Source organism: Pseudophryne corroboree, chromosome 3, assembly GCF_028390025.1.
Source record: "Pseudophryne corroboree isolate aPseCor3 chromosome 3, aPseCor3.hap2, whole genome shotgun sequence".
Taxonomy (NCBI): Eukaryota; Metazoa; Chordata; class Amphibia; order Anura; family Myobatrachidae; genus Pseudophryne; species Pseudophryne corroboree.
In genome coordinates this window covers 585,824,183-585,843,630 of record NC_086446.1, presented here as the reverse complement: position 1 = coordinate 585,843,630, position 19,448 = coordinate 585,824,183, and the positions used below count along the sequence as shown (strand labels likewise).

The 19,448-nt window shown below is 46.5% G+C and overlaps 1 protein-coding gene and 1 pseudogene across 4 annotated transcripts in view; one reads left to right on the top strand and one right to left on the bottom strand.

Moving 5' to 3' along the window:
• The window catches only part of ADAMTS14 (ADAM metallopeptidase with thrombospondin type 1 motif 14), a 363,846-nt gene that overhangs the window by 281,527 nt on the left and 62,871 nt on the right, over nt 1-19,448 (top strand). For all 4 annotated transcript variants that reach the window (XM_063961436.1, XM_063961435.1, XM_063961437.1 and 1 more), the window contains exon 20: nt 3,197-3,326. In XM_063961436.1, coding sequence (XP_063817506.1) covers nt 3,197-3,326 — 130 coding nt within the window. The remainder of the gene's footprint in view (nt 1-3,196; nt 3,327-19,448) is intronic.
• LOC134893914 (5S ribosomal RNA) lies at nt 12,791-12,909 on the bottom strand (annotated as a pseudogene).

Below are 19,448 nucleotides of genomic sequence, written 5' to 3'. Positions count from 1 at the left end.
CGGCTCTATCGATTTTCTTCCAAAATGGAACTGGCTTCACTGCCTGAAGTTCAGACATTTGTCAAGGGAGTGCTGCATATTCAGCCTCCTTTTGTGCCTCCAGTGGCACCGTGGGACCTCAACGTGGTGTTGGGTTTCCTAAAGTCACATTGGTTTTAGCCACTCAAAACCGTGGATTTAAAATATCTCACGTGGAAAGTGGTCATGCTTTTGGCCTTGGCTTCGGCAAGGCGGGTGGCAGAATTGGCGTCTTTGTCATGCAAAAGCCCCTATTTGATTTTCCATATGGATAGGGCAGAATTGAGGACTAGTCCCCAGTTTCTTCCTGAGGTGGTATCAGCTTTTCACTTGAACCAACCTATCGTGGTGCCTGCGGCTACTAGGGACTTGGAGGACTCCAAGTTACTGGACGTAGTCAGGGCCTTGAAAATGTATGTTTCCAGGACGGCTGGAGTCAGGAAGACTGACTCGCTATTTATCCTGTATGCACCAAACAAGATGGGTGCTCCTGCTTCAAAGCAGACTATTGCTCGCTGGATTTGTAGCACAATTCAGCTTGCGCATTCTGTGGCTGGCCTGCCGCAGCCTAAATCTGTAAAAGCCCATTCCACGAGGAAAGTGGGCTCTTCTTGGGCGGCTGCCCGAGGGGTCTCGGCTTTACAACTTTGCCGAGCTGCTACTTGGTCAGGGGCAAACACGTTTGCAAAATTCTACAAATTTGATACCCTGGCTGAGGAGGACCTTGAGTTCTCTCATTCGGTGCTGCAGAGTCATCCGCACTCTCCCGCCCGTTTGGGAGCTTTGGTATAATCCCCATGGTCCTTACGGAGTCCCCAGCATCCACTAGGACGTTAGAGAAAATAAGATTTTACTCACCGGTAAATCTATTTCTCGTAGTCCGTAGTGGATGCTGGGCGCCCGTCCCAAGTGCGGACTGTCTGCAATACTTGTATATAGTTATTGTTAACTAAAAGGGTTATTGTTGAGCCATCTGTTGAGAGGCTCTGTTATGTTCATACTGTTAACTGGGTATAATATCATGAGTTATACGGTGTGATTGGTGTGGCTGGTATGAGTCTTACCCGGGATTCAAAATCCTTTCCTTATTGTGTCAGCTCTTCCGGGCACAGTATCCTTACTGAAGTCTGGAGGAGGGTCATAGTGGGAGGAGCCAGTGCACACCAGGTAGTCCTAATTCTTTCTTAGCTGTGCCCAGTCTCCTGCGGAGCCGCTATTCCCCATGGTCCTTACGGAGTCCCCAGCATCCACTACGGACTACGAGAAATAGATTTACCGGTGAGTAAAATCTTATTTTATTTATTTATTAGCCACCACAAGTGACAAAGTAAAGTGACAAAATAAAGTAAACTTGGTCCTCAAGACCACCTTACAGGCCAGATTTTAATGCTATCCATGGTTGAGCACAGATGGATAAATCAAATCGAATGAAGTAGAGGTCGAGTATCGCATATCCGGAATGCTCAGATCCAGGAGCATTCCGGATATGGGATTTTTCCGGATAACAGAATACCTGTTATCCGGACGGGTCCCAGGTGTCTGATCCGGTGGCACGGGGGGTCCGGTGTGTCGGCGGCAGTGTCTGGGGCGCCTGCTGGGCGGGGTGGCATGTCCTGGGAGTAGTGGCAGTGAGGGAATGGCTACAAAGCCTCTCCCCCATCTGTCTGTGATTGGCCGCGGACACAGTGACATCATGACGCCAGATGTGTCGTGATGTCACTACAGGGCCAAAATATTCAGGTTCTCTGAATATTTCGGTTAACGGGTATCTGAATAACGGAAAGTACTGCGGAATGGGTGGTCTTCAGTATGCCGGCTGTCGGGATCCCGGCGCTCAGTATACCGGTGCCGGAATCCTCACAGTCGGCATACCGACACTTATTTTCCCTCGTGGGGGTCCACGACCCCCCTGGAGGGAGAATAAAATAGCGTGGTAGCGCGCCACCGTGCCCGCAGCGTGGCGAGCGCAGCGAGCCCGCAAGGGGCTCATTTGCGCTCGCCACACTGTTGGTATGCCGGCGGTCGGTATGCCGGCGGTCGGGCTCCCGGCGCCGGTATGCTGGTCGCCGGGACCCCGACCGCCGGCATACCATACTACACCCCTGCGGAATATGTGTGCGCTATATAAATAACTGGTAATAAATAAAATACCCGAGCTGTACTTATTAAGTCACCTGTGATCAAGCGTGGGTATTCTTAAAACCTAGACTGTTAAGATGCCTTGAGGACCAAGTGTAGGAAACATTGAACTAGTACACTGTAATGTGTTTTACATTGTACTTGTGCATTATACATGCTTTACTAAAACATTTGAAGTGTTCTTTAGAATTGACATTGTGTGAATATATCAGTGTACACCTGTAATTAAACAAAATTTGAAAGGATATGTACAAAGGGCAGTACGGATGGTGTAATGGTTAGCATTACTGCCTCACAGCACTGAGGTCATGGGTTTGATTCCCACCATGGCCCTAACTGTGTGAGTTTGTATATCATCCCCCTACTAGCTTGAGTTTCTTCCGTGTACTCCGGTTTGCTCCCACACTTCAAAAATATACTGGTAGGTTAATTGGATCCTAACAAAATGAACTGGATGAATACTGAGCGATTTAACAAGCTCTGTATCACAAAGCGGTGTTTCAGGTGCTTTTGGGGCCAAATTCATAACAATAATAATATAACTCATCGCAAATTAAATTCATTGTGTGTCTCAAGGTTCGCTTGCCTGTTGTTAGACGAGCCACGGACATTGAATATATATTACCAGTAATTATGTTTTGACCTGTGCATCGGATGTTATTTTGTTTTTTCAATCTGATGTTTTCTATAACTCTTGAGTTTAGTTTATCTATAAGCCAATCACAGATGTGTAAATTTCTCACAGACGTCAAAGCTGCCTCAATACATGGAGAAGCAGAAGAGTAAATATTTAAGTGGACTAAGAACAACTGCCAAAAACAAAGTGCATGTGTTCTGCTAACAGCCTTTTTTAATTTGTATTTATTTTTGTGTTTTTATTTATGAGACTCAAGGGAGGTTGTGGTGCATCTGTTATCTGTTTGTCAGAAACCAGTGACTTGGAAGATGCTGACATCCTGCCTTCACAGAATGAAATCTTTACACTTCCACAAGCTGTGTGGGTCTTTCTTGATTGATGTCATCTGATTGGCTTTCACAGTGCTCATCGAGCTGCGGCGAGGGCATTCAGCAGCGCCAAGTGGTGTGCAAAGCTACGGATAACGTTATCGGACAGTGTGATGGTGAAAAGCCCGAAACGATCCAAGTCTGCAAGATGGCACCTTGCCCAGGTACAGGAATAACATGCATCACTGAAACTTGGCTATTACTCTGGTTGGTCCTGTATAACGGTTTCGTAAATTTCTTTATGTTGTTTTGTGATCTCCTGATACTGTGCATAATACTGTTTTTAGGGGGAAAGTCAAGGCAGATTGCAGAAACCACAATTAAATTTAAAACAGCTTGGGGCGCTCAGCTGCCTTACCTAAACATATGGTAGATGTAATAGACAAAGATTTAATAGAGTTGGACGATTCACAGAAAAAAGAAGGAAGTTGAAGCATTTTCAGAAGTGTCACAAGTATAGTAGGGGGGTATCCAATTACCCGCGGTCAATGATGCGGAACGCTCCTCCCCCTGATGCCAGCATTTATCGCAGATTATGCTTTGGGGTCCTCAGGCACCCGAAGCATAATCCGCAATAATCGGGTTGCTGGAGGCGCAATAACACATGGGATCTGGAAATGAATGATCCCATGTGTTTTCGCACGATTACAGGTACGTTTTTGGGCGATCGAAGCGGCCAATATTTGGATACTGCGATAGTGACCATTTGTCAAAACTCGCAATATCCGGCCATTTCGAGCCGCCTAAAACGTATCGCACCTAATTGGATACTCCCCTAAGACTCAGTGCTAAGCCAGTGGCCCACACCCATATATCAATGTATCTGCATATGTCACAGGAGGTATGAATAACAGGATAACTACAACCAATACGCAATGAAACACAGAACATTACTGACAGTTAGCATTCACTTTTGTTATGCCAGTTATGTAGAGTGAATCACTGACATGGATAATGCACTGAATGGCAAATATGATTACATTACTTTTCAAAATTACCCTAGTGTTGCTGTGAAAATTGTACAGCAAATGGCTGCTACAAAATTATACGAGTCCAGGTGAGATCGGGCCATGAGATGCCGTTGGTGGCGTTTACACACTTGTAGCCACTATACACATGTCTACATATATTAATATTCTGGAAAGTGACACCATTACATATTTACGGTATAGGGTAATTAAGGTAGATAATTTATAGCATGTAAATTAGTCATGTGCACCGGAAATTTTTCGGGTTTTGTGTTTTGGTTTTGGATTTGGTTCCGCGGCCGTGTTTTGGATTCGGACGCGTTTTGGCAAAACCTCCCTGAAATTTTTTTGTCGGATTCGGGTGTGTCTTGGATTCGGGTGTTTTTTTACAAAAAACCCTCAAAAACAGCTTAAATCATAGAATTTGGGGGTCATTTTGATCCCATAGTATTATTAACCTCAATAACCATAATTTCCACTCATTTTCAGTCTATTCTGAACACCTCACAACTCACAATATTATTTTTAGTCCTAAAATTTGCACCGAGGTCGCTGGATGGCTAAGCTAAGCGACACAAGTGGCCGACACAAACACCTGGCCCATCTAGGAGTGGCACTGCAGTGTCAGACAGGATGGCACTTCAAAAAAATTGTCCCCAAACAGCACATGATGCAAAGAAAAATGAAAGAAAAAAGAGGTGCAAGATGGAATTGTCCTTGGGCCCCCCCACCCACCCTTATGTTGTATAAACAGGACATGCACACTTTAACGAACCCATCATTTCAGCGACAGGGTCTGCCATACGACTGAAATGGCTGGTTGGTTTGGGCCCCCACCAAAAAAGAAGCAATCAATCTCTCCTTGCACAAACTGGCTCTACAGAGGCAAGATGTCCACCTCATCATCATCCTCCGATTCCTCACCCCTTTCACTGTGTACATCCCCCTCCTCACAGATTATTAATTCATCCCCACTGGAATCCACCATCTCAGGTCCCTGTGTACTTTCTGGAGGCAATTGCTGGTGAATGTTTCCACGGAGGAATTGATTATAATTCATTTTGATGAACATCATCTTCTCCACATTTTCTGGAAGTAACCTCGTACGCCGATTGCTGACAAGGTGAGCGGCTGCACTAAACACTCTTTCGGAGTACACACTGGAGGGTGGGCAACTTAGGTAAAATACAGCCAGTTTGTGCAAGGGCCTCCAAATTGCCTCTTTTTCCTGCCAGTATACGTACGGACTGTCTGACGTGCCTTCTTGGATGCGGTCACTCATAGAATCCTCCACCATTCTTTCAATGGTGAGAGAATCATATGCAGTGACAGTAGACGACATGTCAGTAATCGTTGGCAGGTCCTTCAGTCCGGACCAGATGTCAGCACTCGCTCCAGACTGCTCTGCATCACCGCCAGCGGGTGGGCTCGGAATTCTTAGCCTTTTCCTCGCACACCCAGTTGCGGGAGAATGTGAAGGAGGAGCTGTTGACGGGTCATGTTCCGCTTGACTTGACAATTGTCTCACCAGCAGGTCTTTGAACCTCAGCAGACTTGTGTCTGCTGGAAAGAGAGATACAACGTAGGTTTTAAATCTAGGATCGAGCACGGTGGCCAAAATGTAGTGCTCTGATTTCAACAGATTGACCACCCGTGAATCCTGGTTAAGCGAATTAAGGGCTCCATCCACAAGTCTCACATTCCTAGCGGAATCGCTCTGTTTTAGCTCCTCCTTCAATGTCTCCAGCTTCTTCTGCAAAAGCCTGATGAGGGGAATGACCTGACTCAGGCTGGCAGTGTCTGAACTGACTTCACGTGTGGCAAGTTCAAAGGGTTGCAGAACTTTGCACAACGTTGAAATCATCCTCCACTGCGCTTGAGTCATGTGCATTCCCCCTCCTTTGCCTATATCGTGGGCAGATGTATAGGCTTGAATGGCCTTTTGCTGCTCCTCCATCCTCTGAAGCATATAGAGGGTTGAATTCCACCTCGTTACCACCTCTTGCTTCAGATGATGGCAGGGCAGGTTCAGGAGTGTTTGGTGGTGCTCCAGTCTTCGGCACGCGGTGGCTGAATGCCGAAAGTGGCCCGCAATTCTTCGGGCCACCGACAGCATCTCTTGCACGCCCCTGTCGTTTTTTAAATAATTCTGCACCACCAAATTCAATGTATGTGCAATACATGGGATGTGCTGGAATTTGCCCACATGTAATGCACGCACAATATTGCTGGCGTTGTCCGATGTCACAAATCCCCAGGAGAGTCCAATTGGGGTAAGCCATTCTGCGATGATGTTCCTCAGTTTCCGTAAGAGGTTGTCAGCTGTGTGCCTCTTCTGGAAAGCGGTGATACAAAGCGTAGCCTGCCTAGGAACGAGGTGGCGTTTGCGAGATGCTGCTACTGGTGCTGCCGCTGCTGTTCTTGCTGCGGGAGGCTATACATCTACCCAGTGGGCTGTCACAGTCATATAGTCCTGAGTCTGCCCTGCTCCACTTGTCCACATGTCCGTGGTTAAGTGGACATTGGGTACAACTGCATATTTTAGGACACTGGTGAGTCCTTTTCTGAGGTCTGTGTACATTTTCGGTATCGCCTGCCTAGAGAAATGGAACCTAGATGGTATTTGGTACCGGGGACACAGTACCTCAATCAAGTCTCTAGTTGCCTCTGAATTAACGGTGGATACCGGAACCACGTTTCTCACCACCCAGGCTGTCAAGACCTGAGTTATCCGCTTTGCAGCAGGATGACTGCTGTGATATTTCATCTTCCTCGCAAAGGACTGTTGGACAGTCAATTGCTTACTGGAAGTAGTACAAGTGGTCTTCCGACTTCCCCTCTGGGATGACGATCGACTCCCATCAGCAACAACAGCAGCGCCAGCAGCAGTAGGCGTTACACTCAAGGATGCATCGGAGGAATCCCAGGCAGGAGTGGTTTCGTCAGACTTGCCAGTGACATGGCCTTCAGGACTATTGGCTTTCCTGTGTAAGGTTAAAATTGACACTGAGGGAGTTGGTGGTGTGGTTTGCAGGAGCTTGGTTACAAGAGGAAGGGATTTAGTGGTCAGTGGACTGCTTCCGCTGTCATCCAAAGTTTTTTAACTTGTCACTGACTTCTGATGAATGCGGACCAGGTGACGTATAAGGGAGGATGTTCCTAGGTGGTTAACGTCCTTACCCCTACTTATTACAGCTTGACAAAGGCAACACACGGCTTGACACCTGTTGTCCGCATTTGTGTTGAAATAATTCCACACCGAAGAGGTGATTTTTTTTGTATTTTGACCAGGCATGTCAATGGCCATATTCGTCCCACGAACAACAGGTGTCTCCCCGGGTGCCTGACTTAAACAAACCACCTCACCATCAGAATCCTCCTTGTCAATTTCCTCCCCAGCGCCAGCAACACCCATATCCTCATCCTGGTGTACTTCAACAGTGACATCTTCAATTTGACTATCAGGAACTGGACTGCGGGTGCTCCTTCCAGCACTTGCAGGGGGCGTGCAAATGGTGGAAGGCGCAAGCTCTTCCCGTCTAGTGTTGGGAAGGTCAGGCATCGCAACCGACACAATTGGACTCTCCTTGGGGATTTGTGATTTAGAAGAACGCACAGTTCTTTGCTGTGCTTTTGCCAGCTTAAGTCTTTTCATTTTTCTAGCGAGAGGATGAGTGCTTCCATCCTCATGTGAAGCTGAACCACTAGCCATGAACATAGGCCAGGGCCTCAGCCGTTCCTTGCCACTCCGTGTCGTAAATGGCACATTGGCAAGTTTACGCTTCTCATCAGACACTTTCAATTTTGATTTTTGGGTCATTTTACTGAACTTTTGTTTTTTGGATTTTACATGCTCTCTATTATGACATTGGGCATCGGCCTTGGCAGACGACGTTGATGGCATTTCATCGTCTTGGCCATGACTAGTGGCAGCAGCTTCAGCACGAGGTGGAAGTGGATCTTGATCTTTCCCTATTTTAACCTCCACATTTTTGTTCTCCATTTTTTAATGTGTGGAATTATATGCCAGTATCAATAGCAATGGCCTACTACTATATATACTGCGCACAACTGAAATGCATCACAGGTATGGATGGATAGTATACTTGACGACACAGAGGTACGTAGAGCAGTGGCCTTCCGTACCGTACTGCTATATATACTGGTGGTCACTGTCAGCAAAACTCTGCACTGTGCTCCTCCTATATAATATACTGGAGGTCCCCAGTGCCCACAATAAAGCAGTGTGAGCACAGATATATGCAGCACACTGAGCACAGATATGGAGTGTTTTTCAGGCAGACAACGTATACTGGTAGTCACTGGTCAGCAAAACTCTGCACTGTACTCCTCCTATATAATATATTGGTGGTCCCCAGTGCCCACAATAAAGCAGTGTCAGCACAGATATATGCAGCACATTGAGCACAGATATGGAGTGTTTTTCAGGCAGACAACGTATACTGGTGGTCACTGTCAGCAAAACTCTGCACTGTACTCCTCCTATATAATACAGCTGCTCCCCAGTCCTCACAATTAAGCAGTGTGAGCACAGATATATGCAGCACACTGAGCACAGATATGGAGTGTTTTTCAGGCAGACAACGTATACTGGTGGTCACTGGTCAGCAAAACTCTGCACTGTACTCCTCCTATATAATACAGCTGCTCCCCAGTCCCCACAATTAAGCAGTGTGAGCACAGATATATGCAGCACACTGAGCACAGATATGGAGTGTTTTTCAGGCAGACAACGTATACTGGTGGTCACTGTCAACAAAACTCTGCACTGTACTCCTCCTATATAATACAGCTGCTCCCCAGTCCCCACAATTAAGCAATAAGCACAAATATTTGCAGCAACATTAATAAACGGAGAGGACGCCAGCCCCGTCCTCTCCCTAACATTTCCAATGCACGAGTGAAAATGGCGGCGACGCGCGGCTGCTTATATAGAATCCGAATCTCGAGAGAATCCGACAGCGGGATGATGACGTTCGGGCGCGTTCGGGTTAACCGAGCCATACGGGAGAATCCGAGTATACCTCGGACCCGTGTAAAATGGGTGAAGTTTGGGGGGGTTCGGTTTCCGAGGAACCGAACCCGCTCATCACTAGTGTAAATGTGTATAGGTATAATAATTACATTACATTGTACATATACTATGAAAATATTGGACATATATATGTGCATAGTAGATAATTTATACACTGGCGTGCGCAGCACATTTTATTAGGGGGTGCACCATCGGAGGGGTGTGTCTAGCACCGCCTTTTGGGCGTGTCTAGCACCATCTATTGATGGTCAACGCATATAAAATATTCACCCTTGTACCAATTCTAATAAAGCAGATGCATTGTCAGATGCACACCAAACAAACACCCCTGATGCCAATCACTGCAATTACACTGCTCCTCCTCAGCCTGGTCTGGCTCCCTCTCTCTTTCCCCTACAAGCTGCAGCAGCTTACTTACAAGTCAGTCACTCACTGACACTGACAGTTGCAGACTAGTGCTGCTGCTGGATAAATGAGTGACGTGTCAATGCTGCTGCCGGCCGTCTGTCAGTATTGAATTTCTCTTCCTAAGAGGAATGCTGGCTGCATGCTGCTCCTCATCAGTGGCTGGCGTTGGCATAGCATAGAAGGAGAGAGGTGTGTATGTGGTGGGTGTGACGGGTGGGTGTGCGAGCAGCATGACGTCATCACGTCAGATCACGCTGTTTTTGTACATGGAGGGGGAGCCGGGAGTTTGAAAGCCGGTGGCACTGGCACCCTTGATTAACCCAGGCGTCCGGTCAATAATGCAGTTCTGACGGTGCAGCGCAGAGGGGACAGTAATCAGCCTGCTCGGCAATCGCTGCATCAGGCATGTGAGATCGGGGTGCCAGACATTAGGGGGTGCCTGTGCGCACCAGGCACCCCCCCTGCGCACACCTATGAATTTATATACATATATTGTATGGATTGTATAGATTATTATAATATGACAGGTTGTTGCATGTAGTATAAGCCTGCCCTGGTGGGGAAGTAGAGGAAGAAGGCTCTAGAAACCCACGTGCAGACGTTAATGGCCCAGGGCCTGAGACAGGAGAAGGGTTGAAAAAGGTGCATGAGCCGGCTGATGGAGAGGATATAAGAAGCAGCTGCGGGGAAAAGAGGCAGTTATAGGCAGTTGATTTACTGGCAGAGGCACGGGAGGTACCACAGCAGGGCTGGCAGTGAAAAAGCAGCGACTGAGAGACACAGAGATGCGGTCAGCGCTTCCAGATGCCCAGAGTCCTTAGGTGCTTATGCGGTGTTGAGAGGTGGAACCCGGAGCGACCTAGCGAATGACGATCTAGGAGAGAGACGGGCTCCCGCTCTGAGGCGGAGCTTAGGTGGATGACACGAGGAGGAATTCACCCTACTGGCCTGATGGATACTTGTCAGTAAAGTGAGTGCTGTGGGACAGACAATTAAATGAACACTAGAGAGCACAGAGCACCTCATAGACATTGATAGCAGAGCTATATCCATACACACATATACAGTATATTGCCAAAGTGAGTACTGGAAGACAGGCAGTAGAAGGATAAAAGCAGACAGTAAAAGCACCCTGAACCAGCCGATAATTAATATAAAAAAGGGTCATTGAGCATAGGAAGGTGTCAATGTTACCTTAAAGAAAGCAGCCTTCAGAGGAGACAGACTACTGGCTTACTATCTTGACATTGTGTCAGCTGTCGCATCGTATAGTATCCATACCCAGAGACTGTGCGACTGTGCTAGAGGCTGAGCCACTTTACTCCTCTATTGATGTAAGTCGGGGGAGAGCTATTCCATGTCACTAAGAGGAGGATAGTAAGCTGTATACCTACAGAAAAGTATCATTTATTGGTAAAATAAGGGTGCTGTCCTATATAGAGTTGAGAGAAGCAGCAGAGCAGTGACTGATAAGACAGGAGCTAAACTGGTGTGTAAATGACTGTCTCTGGGCTGTGATATAAGGATACAGTGTTGCTCAGGAAAGAAGTTACAGTATTAAAACTTTGAGGAAAACACTAGACAGCTGAAAATTGAAACTGTGTTTCTAGATAAAATACACAACTATACAGTTCAACAAAGGAGGTTTAGGATTTCCACAGCAAGTAGCTTTTGAATACTCTGATGAAGAGACTACCAGTTATGTACAATTCCAGTGCACTTCAATATGGGCCCCAATGGCATATGCATATGTAACTGCAGTTTACCTAAACTTTATTACCCGGGTAATTAGATACTTTGGATGTTGAGGTATTTTTTGACAAGCAGGGTTTTATTCATTAATTTTTTGTATTGCATGCAAGGATATCTGTATAGTTATCTTCTTAATATATTTAGTGATCAATTTAGCTATTTTATCAATCGGAATTGAATTGTAATGAAATGTCTGAATATTGCTACATTAGCCAATTTTATTAAACATTTTGGTACTTACCTGTAAGACGTTTCGTACATGTTCCAGCTCGATCTGAAGATCCTAGAAGAAGAGTAAAGGTATAATTATATGTTTGATTTAAACAATAGTAATATATTTACACATTCATACCCATCACACATTAACGCTAGGCTTTCCCAAGCAAGCCTGTATACAAATATATATATAGCTTGGGTGGAGGCCAGTGGCGTGCGGTGAGGTCAGTGGCTGGTGAGGCACTGCAGCCATAATGTCCGCCGAATCCTGCCAATGACCCCTACCGCCACCAAGCCTATGCCCGCTACTGCCCCTGAGCCGATGCCCGCTGCCACCGCCAGTGGCTTACAAACTCGCCCACTATCAACTGACCCAGCCCTCCACCACTAATTTGCATCTCAGTCCGATGCCGCCAATTCCCGCTACCTGCCTGCTCATCATACTTGTGATATATTGTACATTTTTATAGAAAAAATAATAATAGTTAGTGTTTGGGACTGGGGAAGGGAGTGGGAGGAGGACATGAATGCAATTTTGTTGTCCAGGGCTTCCATTAACTTAATAGCACCGTGGATGTGGCGCTATTAAGTTAATGGATGTCCTGGACAACAAAATAGCCAGCAGAGGGTGACGCCAGAGAGAGGGTGACAGCAGTGGGTGACAGGGAGTGGGTGACTTTGGAAAATGGGGAGAAAAAAGAAGGCTCTTGTGTGGGCGCACTCCTGTAGAAGAAGTAAATTTGATATGATAATTGAGATGAAATATTTAAAACATAACTTTTATTAGCTTTTTACGATATAAAGTTCTTCCCTGAGATCTATCCTTCTAAATGCAAGATAGAAGGCATCTTGATAAATGAAATGTTCTGGTCTCTTATCGGTAAAGAGTGTGTGGTAGGGTTGTAGACATTAATTGGTCGTACACCCGTTCCCCTTGACCAGTACAGACTTGCTGTATTAATGGAACCACGGGGTGGTCAAGACACGAAAATATATCAGGCTATACTCTTTGGCTTATAGGAGATTAGGGTAATGATCAGAAGTCACTCCTCTAAATGCAATACAGAAAATTGGCATGCACCTATCTGGATTCGAGACAATGAAGAATGGAGAAAAATGAAATGAGCATCACGGCAGTGCCAGTGACCATAGGTCTTAGAGATTACTGGATAGAAAAAAGTGGTGATACTGCTGTTGGTGTTGCTATCACATAAGTGAGGAAAATCCTAATCTACAACACCAGGTATTCACAGGTGGTCTCCCTTCCTGATACTGACCTGGCCCAACGCTGTTTAGCTTCCAAGATCAGACGAGATCGGGCGCTGGCAACGTGGTATGGTAGTAGAGAGTTTTATGTGAACACCAATGAGAGTGCACCTATTTAGGAATGTTGAAATTTAGGACCGACAGAAAAGTTATTGAAGAAGAATCGTGGAAATGTGTGGATCTGCTTTTCACGTTAGATCCGATTCCAAAATTCCCACTCACGTGGTGCAATGTACCGGAAATCGTGAATGAGAGTCCACGAAAATTGGTGATCTAAAGAAGATGAAGTTGTCAAAAATGGCACTGTTAATTACAGTCAAAGAAATCCCTGACTGCTTGTATATTATGGTTTGTCCAAACAGACAGTAATTGACAAGGAATACTGAATAAACAAGGTGAATACGAAGTCACGCTATTAACTAGAGATGAGCGGGTTCGGTTTCTTTGAATCCGAACCCGCACGAACTTCACTTTTTTTTTCACGGGTCCGAGCGACTCGGATCTTCCCGCCTTGCTCGGTTAACCCGAGCGCGCCCGAACGTCATCATGACGCTGTCGGATTCTCGCGAGACTCGGATTCTATATAAGGAGCCGCGCGTCGCCGCCATTTTCACACGTGCATTGAGATTGATAGGGAGAGGACGTGGCTGGCGTCCTCTCCATTTAGATTAGATTTAGAAGAGAGAGAGAGAGAGAGAGAGAGAGATTGCTGTGATACTGTAGATTAGAAGAGAGTGCAGAGTGCAGACAGAGTTTAGTGACTGACGACCACAGTGACCAGTGACCACCAGAGACAGTGCAGTTGTTTGTTTTATTTAATATATCCGTTCTCTGCCTGAAAAAAACGATACACAGTCACACAGTGACTCAGTCTGTGTGCACTGCTCAGCCCAGTGTGCTGCACATCAATGTATTGTATATAAAGCTTATAATTGTGGGGGAGACTGGGGAGCACTGCAGGTTGTTATAGCAGGAGCCAGGAGTACATGATAAATAATATTATATTAAAATTAAACAGTGCACACTTTTGCTGCAGGAGTGCCACTGCCAGTGTGACTAGTGGTGACCAGTGCCTGACCACCAGTATATTAGTAGTATTGTATACTATCTCTTTATCAACCAGTCTATATTAGCAGCAGACACAGTACAGTGCGGTAGTTCACGGCTGTGGCTACCTCTGTGTCGGCACTCGGCAGGCAGTCCGTCCATCCATAATTGTATTATATACCACCTAACCGTGGTTTTTTTTTTCTTTCTTTATACCGTCGTCATAGTCATACTAGTTGTTACGAGTATACTACTATCTCTTTATCAACCAGTGTACAGTGCGGTAGTTCACGGCTGTGGCTACCTCTGTGTCGGAACTCGGCAGGCAGTCCGTCCATCCATAATTGTATTATAATATATACCACCTAACCGTGGTTTTTTTTTCGTTCTTTATACCGTCGTCATACTAGTTGTTACGAGTATACTACTATCTCTTTATCAACCAGTGTACAGTGCGGTAGTTCACGGCTGTGGCTACCTCTGTGTCGGAACTCGGCAGGCAGTCCGTCCATCCATAATTGTATTATAATATATACCACCTAACCGTGGTTTTTTTTTCGTTCTTTATACCGTCGTCATACTAGTTGTTACGAGTATACTACTATCTCTTTATCAACCAGTGTACAGTGCGGTAGTTCACGGCTGTGGCTACCTCTGTGTCGGCACTCGGCAGGCAGTCCGTCCAACCATAATTGTATTATATACCACCTAACCGTGGTTTTTTTTTCATTCTTTATACCGTCGTCATACTAGTTGTTACGAGTATACTACTATCTCTTTATCAACCAGTGTACAGTGCGGTAGTTCACGGCTGTGGCTACCTCTGTGTCGGCACTCGGCAGGCAGTCCGTCCAACCATAATTGTATTATATACCACCTAACCGTGGTTTTTTTTTCATTCTTTATACCGTCGTCATACTAGTTGTTACGAGTATACTACTATCTCTTTATCAACCAGTGTACAGTGCGGTAGTTCACGGCTGTGGCTACCTCTGTGTCGGCACTCGGCAGCCCGTCCATAATTGTATATACCAGTGACCTAACCGTGGTTTTTTTTTCTTTCTTTATACATACATACTAGTTACGAGTATACTATCTCTTTATCAACCAGTCTATATATTAGCAGCAGACACAGTACAGTGCGGTAGTTCACGGCTGTGGCTACCTCTGTGTCGGCACTCGGCAGCCCGTCCATAATTGTATATACCACCTAACCGTGGTTTTTTTTTCTTTCTTTATACATACATACTAGTTACGAGTATACTATCTCTTTATCAACCAGTCTATATATTAGCAGCAGACACAGTACAGTGCGGTAGTTCACGGCTGTGGCTACCTCTGTGTCGGCACTCCGCAGCCCGTCCATAATTGTATATACCAGTGACCTAACCGTGGTTTTTTTTTCTTTCTTTATACATACATACTAGTTACGAGTATACTATCTCTTTATCAACCAGTCTATATATTAGCAGCAGACACAGTACAGTGCGGTAGTTCACGGCTGTGGCTACCTCTGTGTCGGCACTCGGCAGCCCGTCCATAATTGTATATACCAGTGACCTAACCGTGGTTTTTTTTTCTTTCTTTATACATACATACTAGTTACGAGTATACTATCTCTTTATCAACCAGTCTATATATTAGCAGCAGACACAGTACAGTGCGGTAGTTCACGGCTGTGGCTACCTCTGTGTCGGCACTCGGCAGCCCGTCCATAATTGTATATACCAGTGACCTAACCGTGGTTTTTTTTTCTTTCTTTATACATACATACTAGTTACGAGTATACTATCTCTTTATCAACCAGTCTATATATTAGCAGCAGACACAGTACAGTGCGGTAGTTCACGGCTGTGGCTACCTCTGTGTCGGCACTCGGCAGCCCGTCCATAATTGTATACTAGTATCCAATCCATCCATCTGCATTGTTTACCTGAGGTGCCTTTTAGTTGTGCCTATTAAAATATGGAGAACAAAAATGTTGAGGTTCCAAAATTAGGGAAAGATCAAGATCCACTTCCACCTCGTGCTGAAGCTGCTGCCACTAGTCATGGCCGAGACGATGAAATGCCAGCAACGTCGTCTGCCAAGGCCGATGCCCAATGGCATAGTACAGAGCATGTCAAAACCAAAACACCAAATATCAGTAAAAAAAGGACTCCAAAACCTAAAATAAAATTGTCGGAGGAGAAGCGTAAACTTGCCAATATGCCATTTACCACACGGAGTGGCAAGGAACGGCTGAGGCCCTGGCCTATGTTCATGGCTAGTGGTTCAGCTTCACATGAGGATGGAAGCACTCAGCCTCTCGCTAGAAAACTGAAAAGACTCAAGCTGGCAAAAGCACCGCAAAGAACTGTGCATTCTTTGAAATCCCAAATCCACAAGGAGAGTCCAATTGTGTCGGTTGCGATGCCTGACCTTCCCAACACTGGACGTGAAGAGCATGCGCCTTCCACCATTTGCACGCCCCCTGCAAGTGCTGGAAGGAGCACCCGCAGTCCAGTTCCTGATAGTCAGATTGAAGATGTCAGTGTTGAAGTACACCAGGATGAGGAGGATATGGGTGTTGCTGGCGCTGGGGAGGAAATTGACCAGGAGGATTCTGATGGTGAGGTGGTTTGTTTAAGTCAGGCACCCGGGGAGACACCTGTTGTCCGTGGGAGGAATATGGCCGTTGACATGCCAGGTGAAAATACCAAAAAAATCAGCTCTTCGGTGTGGAGGTATTTCACCAGAAATGCGGACAACAGGTGTCAAGCCGTGTGTTCCCTTTGTCAAGCTGTAATAAGTAGGGGTAAGGACGTTAACCACCTCGGAACATCCTCCCTTATACGTCACCTGCAGCGCATTCATAATAAGTCAGTGACAAGTTCAAAAACTTTGGGTGACAGCGGAAGCAGTCCACTGACCAGTAAATCCCTTCCTCTTGTAACCAAGCTCACGCAAACCACCCCACCAACTCCCTCAGTGTCAATTTCCTCCTTCCCCAGGAATGCCAATAGTCCTGCAGGCCATGTCACTGGCAAGTCTGACGAGTCCTCTCCTGCCTGGGATTCCTCCGATGCATCCTTGCGTGTAACGCCTACTGCTGCTGGCGCTGCTGTTGTTGCCGCTGGGAGTCGATGGTCATCCCAGAGGGGAAGTCGTAAGCCCACTTGTACTGCTTCCAGTAAGCAATTGACTGTTCAACAGTCCTTTGCGAGGAAGATGAAATATCACAGCAGTCATCCTACTGCAAAGCGGATAACTGAGTCCTTGACAACTATGTTGGTGTTAGACGTGCGTCCGGTATCCGCCGTTAGTTCACAGGGAACTAGACAATTTATTGAGGCAGTGTGCCCCCGTTACCAAATACCATCTAGGTTCCACTTCTCTAGGCAGGCGATACCGAGAATGTACACGGACGTCAGAAAAAGACTCACCAGTCTCCTAAAAAATGCAGTTGTACCCAATGTCCACTTAACCACGGACATGTGGACAAGTGGAGCAGGGCAGGGTCAGGACTATATGACTGTGACAGCCCACTGGGTAGATGTATGGACTCCCGCCGCAAGAACAGCAGCGGCGGCACCAGTAGCAGCATCTCGCAAACGCCAACTCTTTCCTAGGCAGGCTACGCTTTGTATCACCGCTTTCCAGAATACGCACACAGCTGAAAACCTCTTACGGCAACTGAGGAAGATCATCGCGGAATGGCTTACCCCAATTGGACTCTCCTGTGGATTTGTGGCATCGGACAACGCCAGCAATATTGTGTGTGCATTAAATATGGGCAAATTCCAGCACGTCCCATGTTTTGCACATACCTTGAATTTGGTGGTGCAGAATTTTTTAAAAAACGACAGGGGCGTGCAAGAGATGCTGTCGGTGGCCAGAAAAATTGCGGGACACTTTCGGCGTACAGGCACCACGTACAGAAGACTGGAGCACCACCAAAAACTACTGAACCTGCCCTGCCATCATCTGAAGCAAGAAGTGGTAACGAGGTGGAATTCAACCCTCTATATGCTTCAGAGGTTGGAGGAGCAGCAAAAGGCCATTCAAGCCTATACAATTGAGCACGATATAGGAGATGGAATGCACCTGTCTCAAGTGCAGTGGAGAATGATTTCAACGTTGTGCAAGGTTCTGATGCCCTTTGAACTTGCCACACGTGAAGTCAGTTCAGACACTGCCAGCCTGAGTCAGGTCATTCCCCTCATCAGGCTTTTGCAGAAGAAGCTGGAGGCATTGAAGAAGGAGCTAAAAGGGAGCGATTCCGCTAGGCATGTGGGACTTGTGGATGCAGCCCTTAATTCGCTTAACAAGGATTCACGGGTGGTCAATCTGTTGAAATCAGAGCACTACATTTTGGCCACCGTGCTCGATCCTAGATTTAAAGCCTACCTTGGATCTCTCTTTCCGGCAGACACAGGTCTGCTGGGGTTGAAAGACCTGCTGGTGACAAAATTGTCAAGTCAAGCGGAACGCGACCTGTCAACATCTCCTCCTTCACATTCTCCCGCAACTGGGGGTGCGAGGAAAAGGCTCAGAATTCCGAGCCCACCCGCTGGCGGTGATGCAGGGCAGTCTGGAGCGACTGCTGATGCTGACATCTGGTCCGGACTGAAGGACCTGACAACGATTACGGACATGTCGTCTACTGTCACTGCATATGATTCTCTCAACATTGATAGAATGGTGGAGGATTATATGAGTGACCGCATCCAAGTAGGCACGTCACACAGTCCGTACTTATACTGGCAGGAAAAAGAGGCAATTTGGAGGCCCTTGCACAAACTGGCTTTATTCTACCTAAGTTGCCCTCCCACAAGTGTGTACTCCGAAAGAGTGTTTAGTGCCGCCGCTCACCTTGTCAGCAATCGGCGTACGAGGTTACATCCAGAAAATGTGGAGAAGATGATGTTCATTAAAATGAATTATAATCAATTCCTCCGCGGAGACATTGACCAGCAGCAATTGCCTCCACAAAGTACACAGGGAGCTGAGATGGTGGATTCCAGTGGGGACGAATTGATAATCTGTGAGGAGGGGGATGTACACGGTGATATATCGGAGGGTGAAGATGAGGTGGACATCTTGCCTCTGTAGAGCCAGTTTGTGCAAGGAGAGATTAATTGCTTCTTTTTTGGGGGGGGTCCAAACCAACCCGTCATATCAGTCACAGTCGTGTGGCAGACCCTGTCACTGAAATGATGGGTTGGTTAAAGTGTGCATGTCCTGTTTTGTTTATACAACATAAGGGTGGGTGGGAGGGCCCAAGGATAATTCCATCTTGCACCTCTTTTTTCTTTTCTTTTTCTTTGCATCATGTGCTGATTGGGGAGGGTTTTTTGGAAGGGACATCCTGCGTGACACTGCAGTGCCACTCCTAAATGGGCCCGGTGTTTGTGTCGGCCACTAGGGTCGCTAATCTTACTCACACAGTCAGCTACCTCATTGCGCCTCTTTTTTTCTTTGCGTCATGTGCTGTTTGGGGAGGGTTTTTTGGAAGGGACATCCTGCGTGACACTGCAGTGCCACTCCTAGATGGGCCCGGTGTTTGTGTCGGCCACTATGGTCGCTAATCT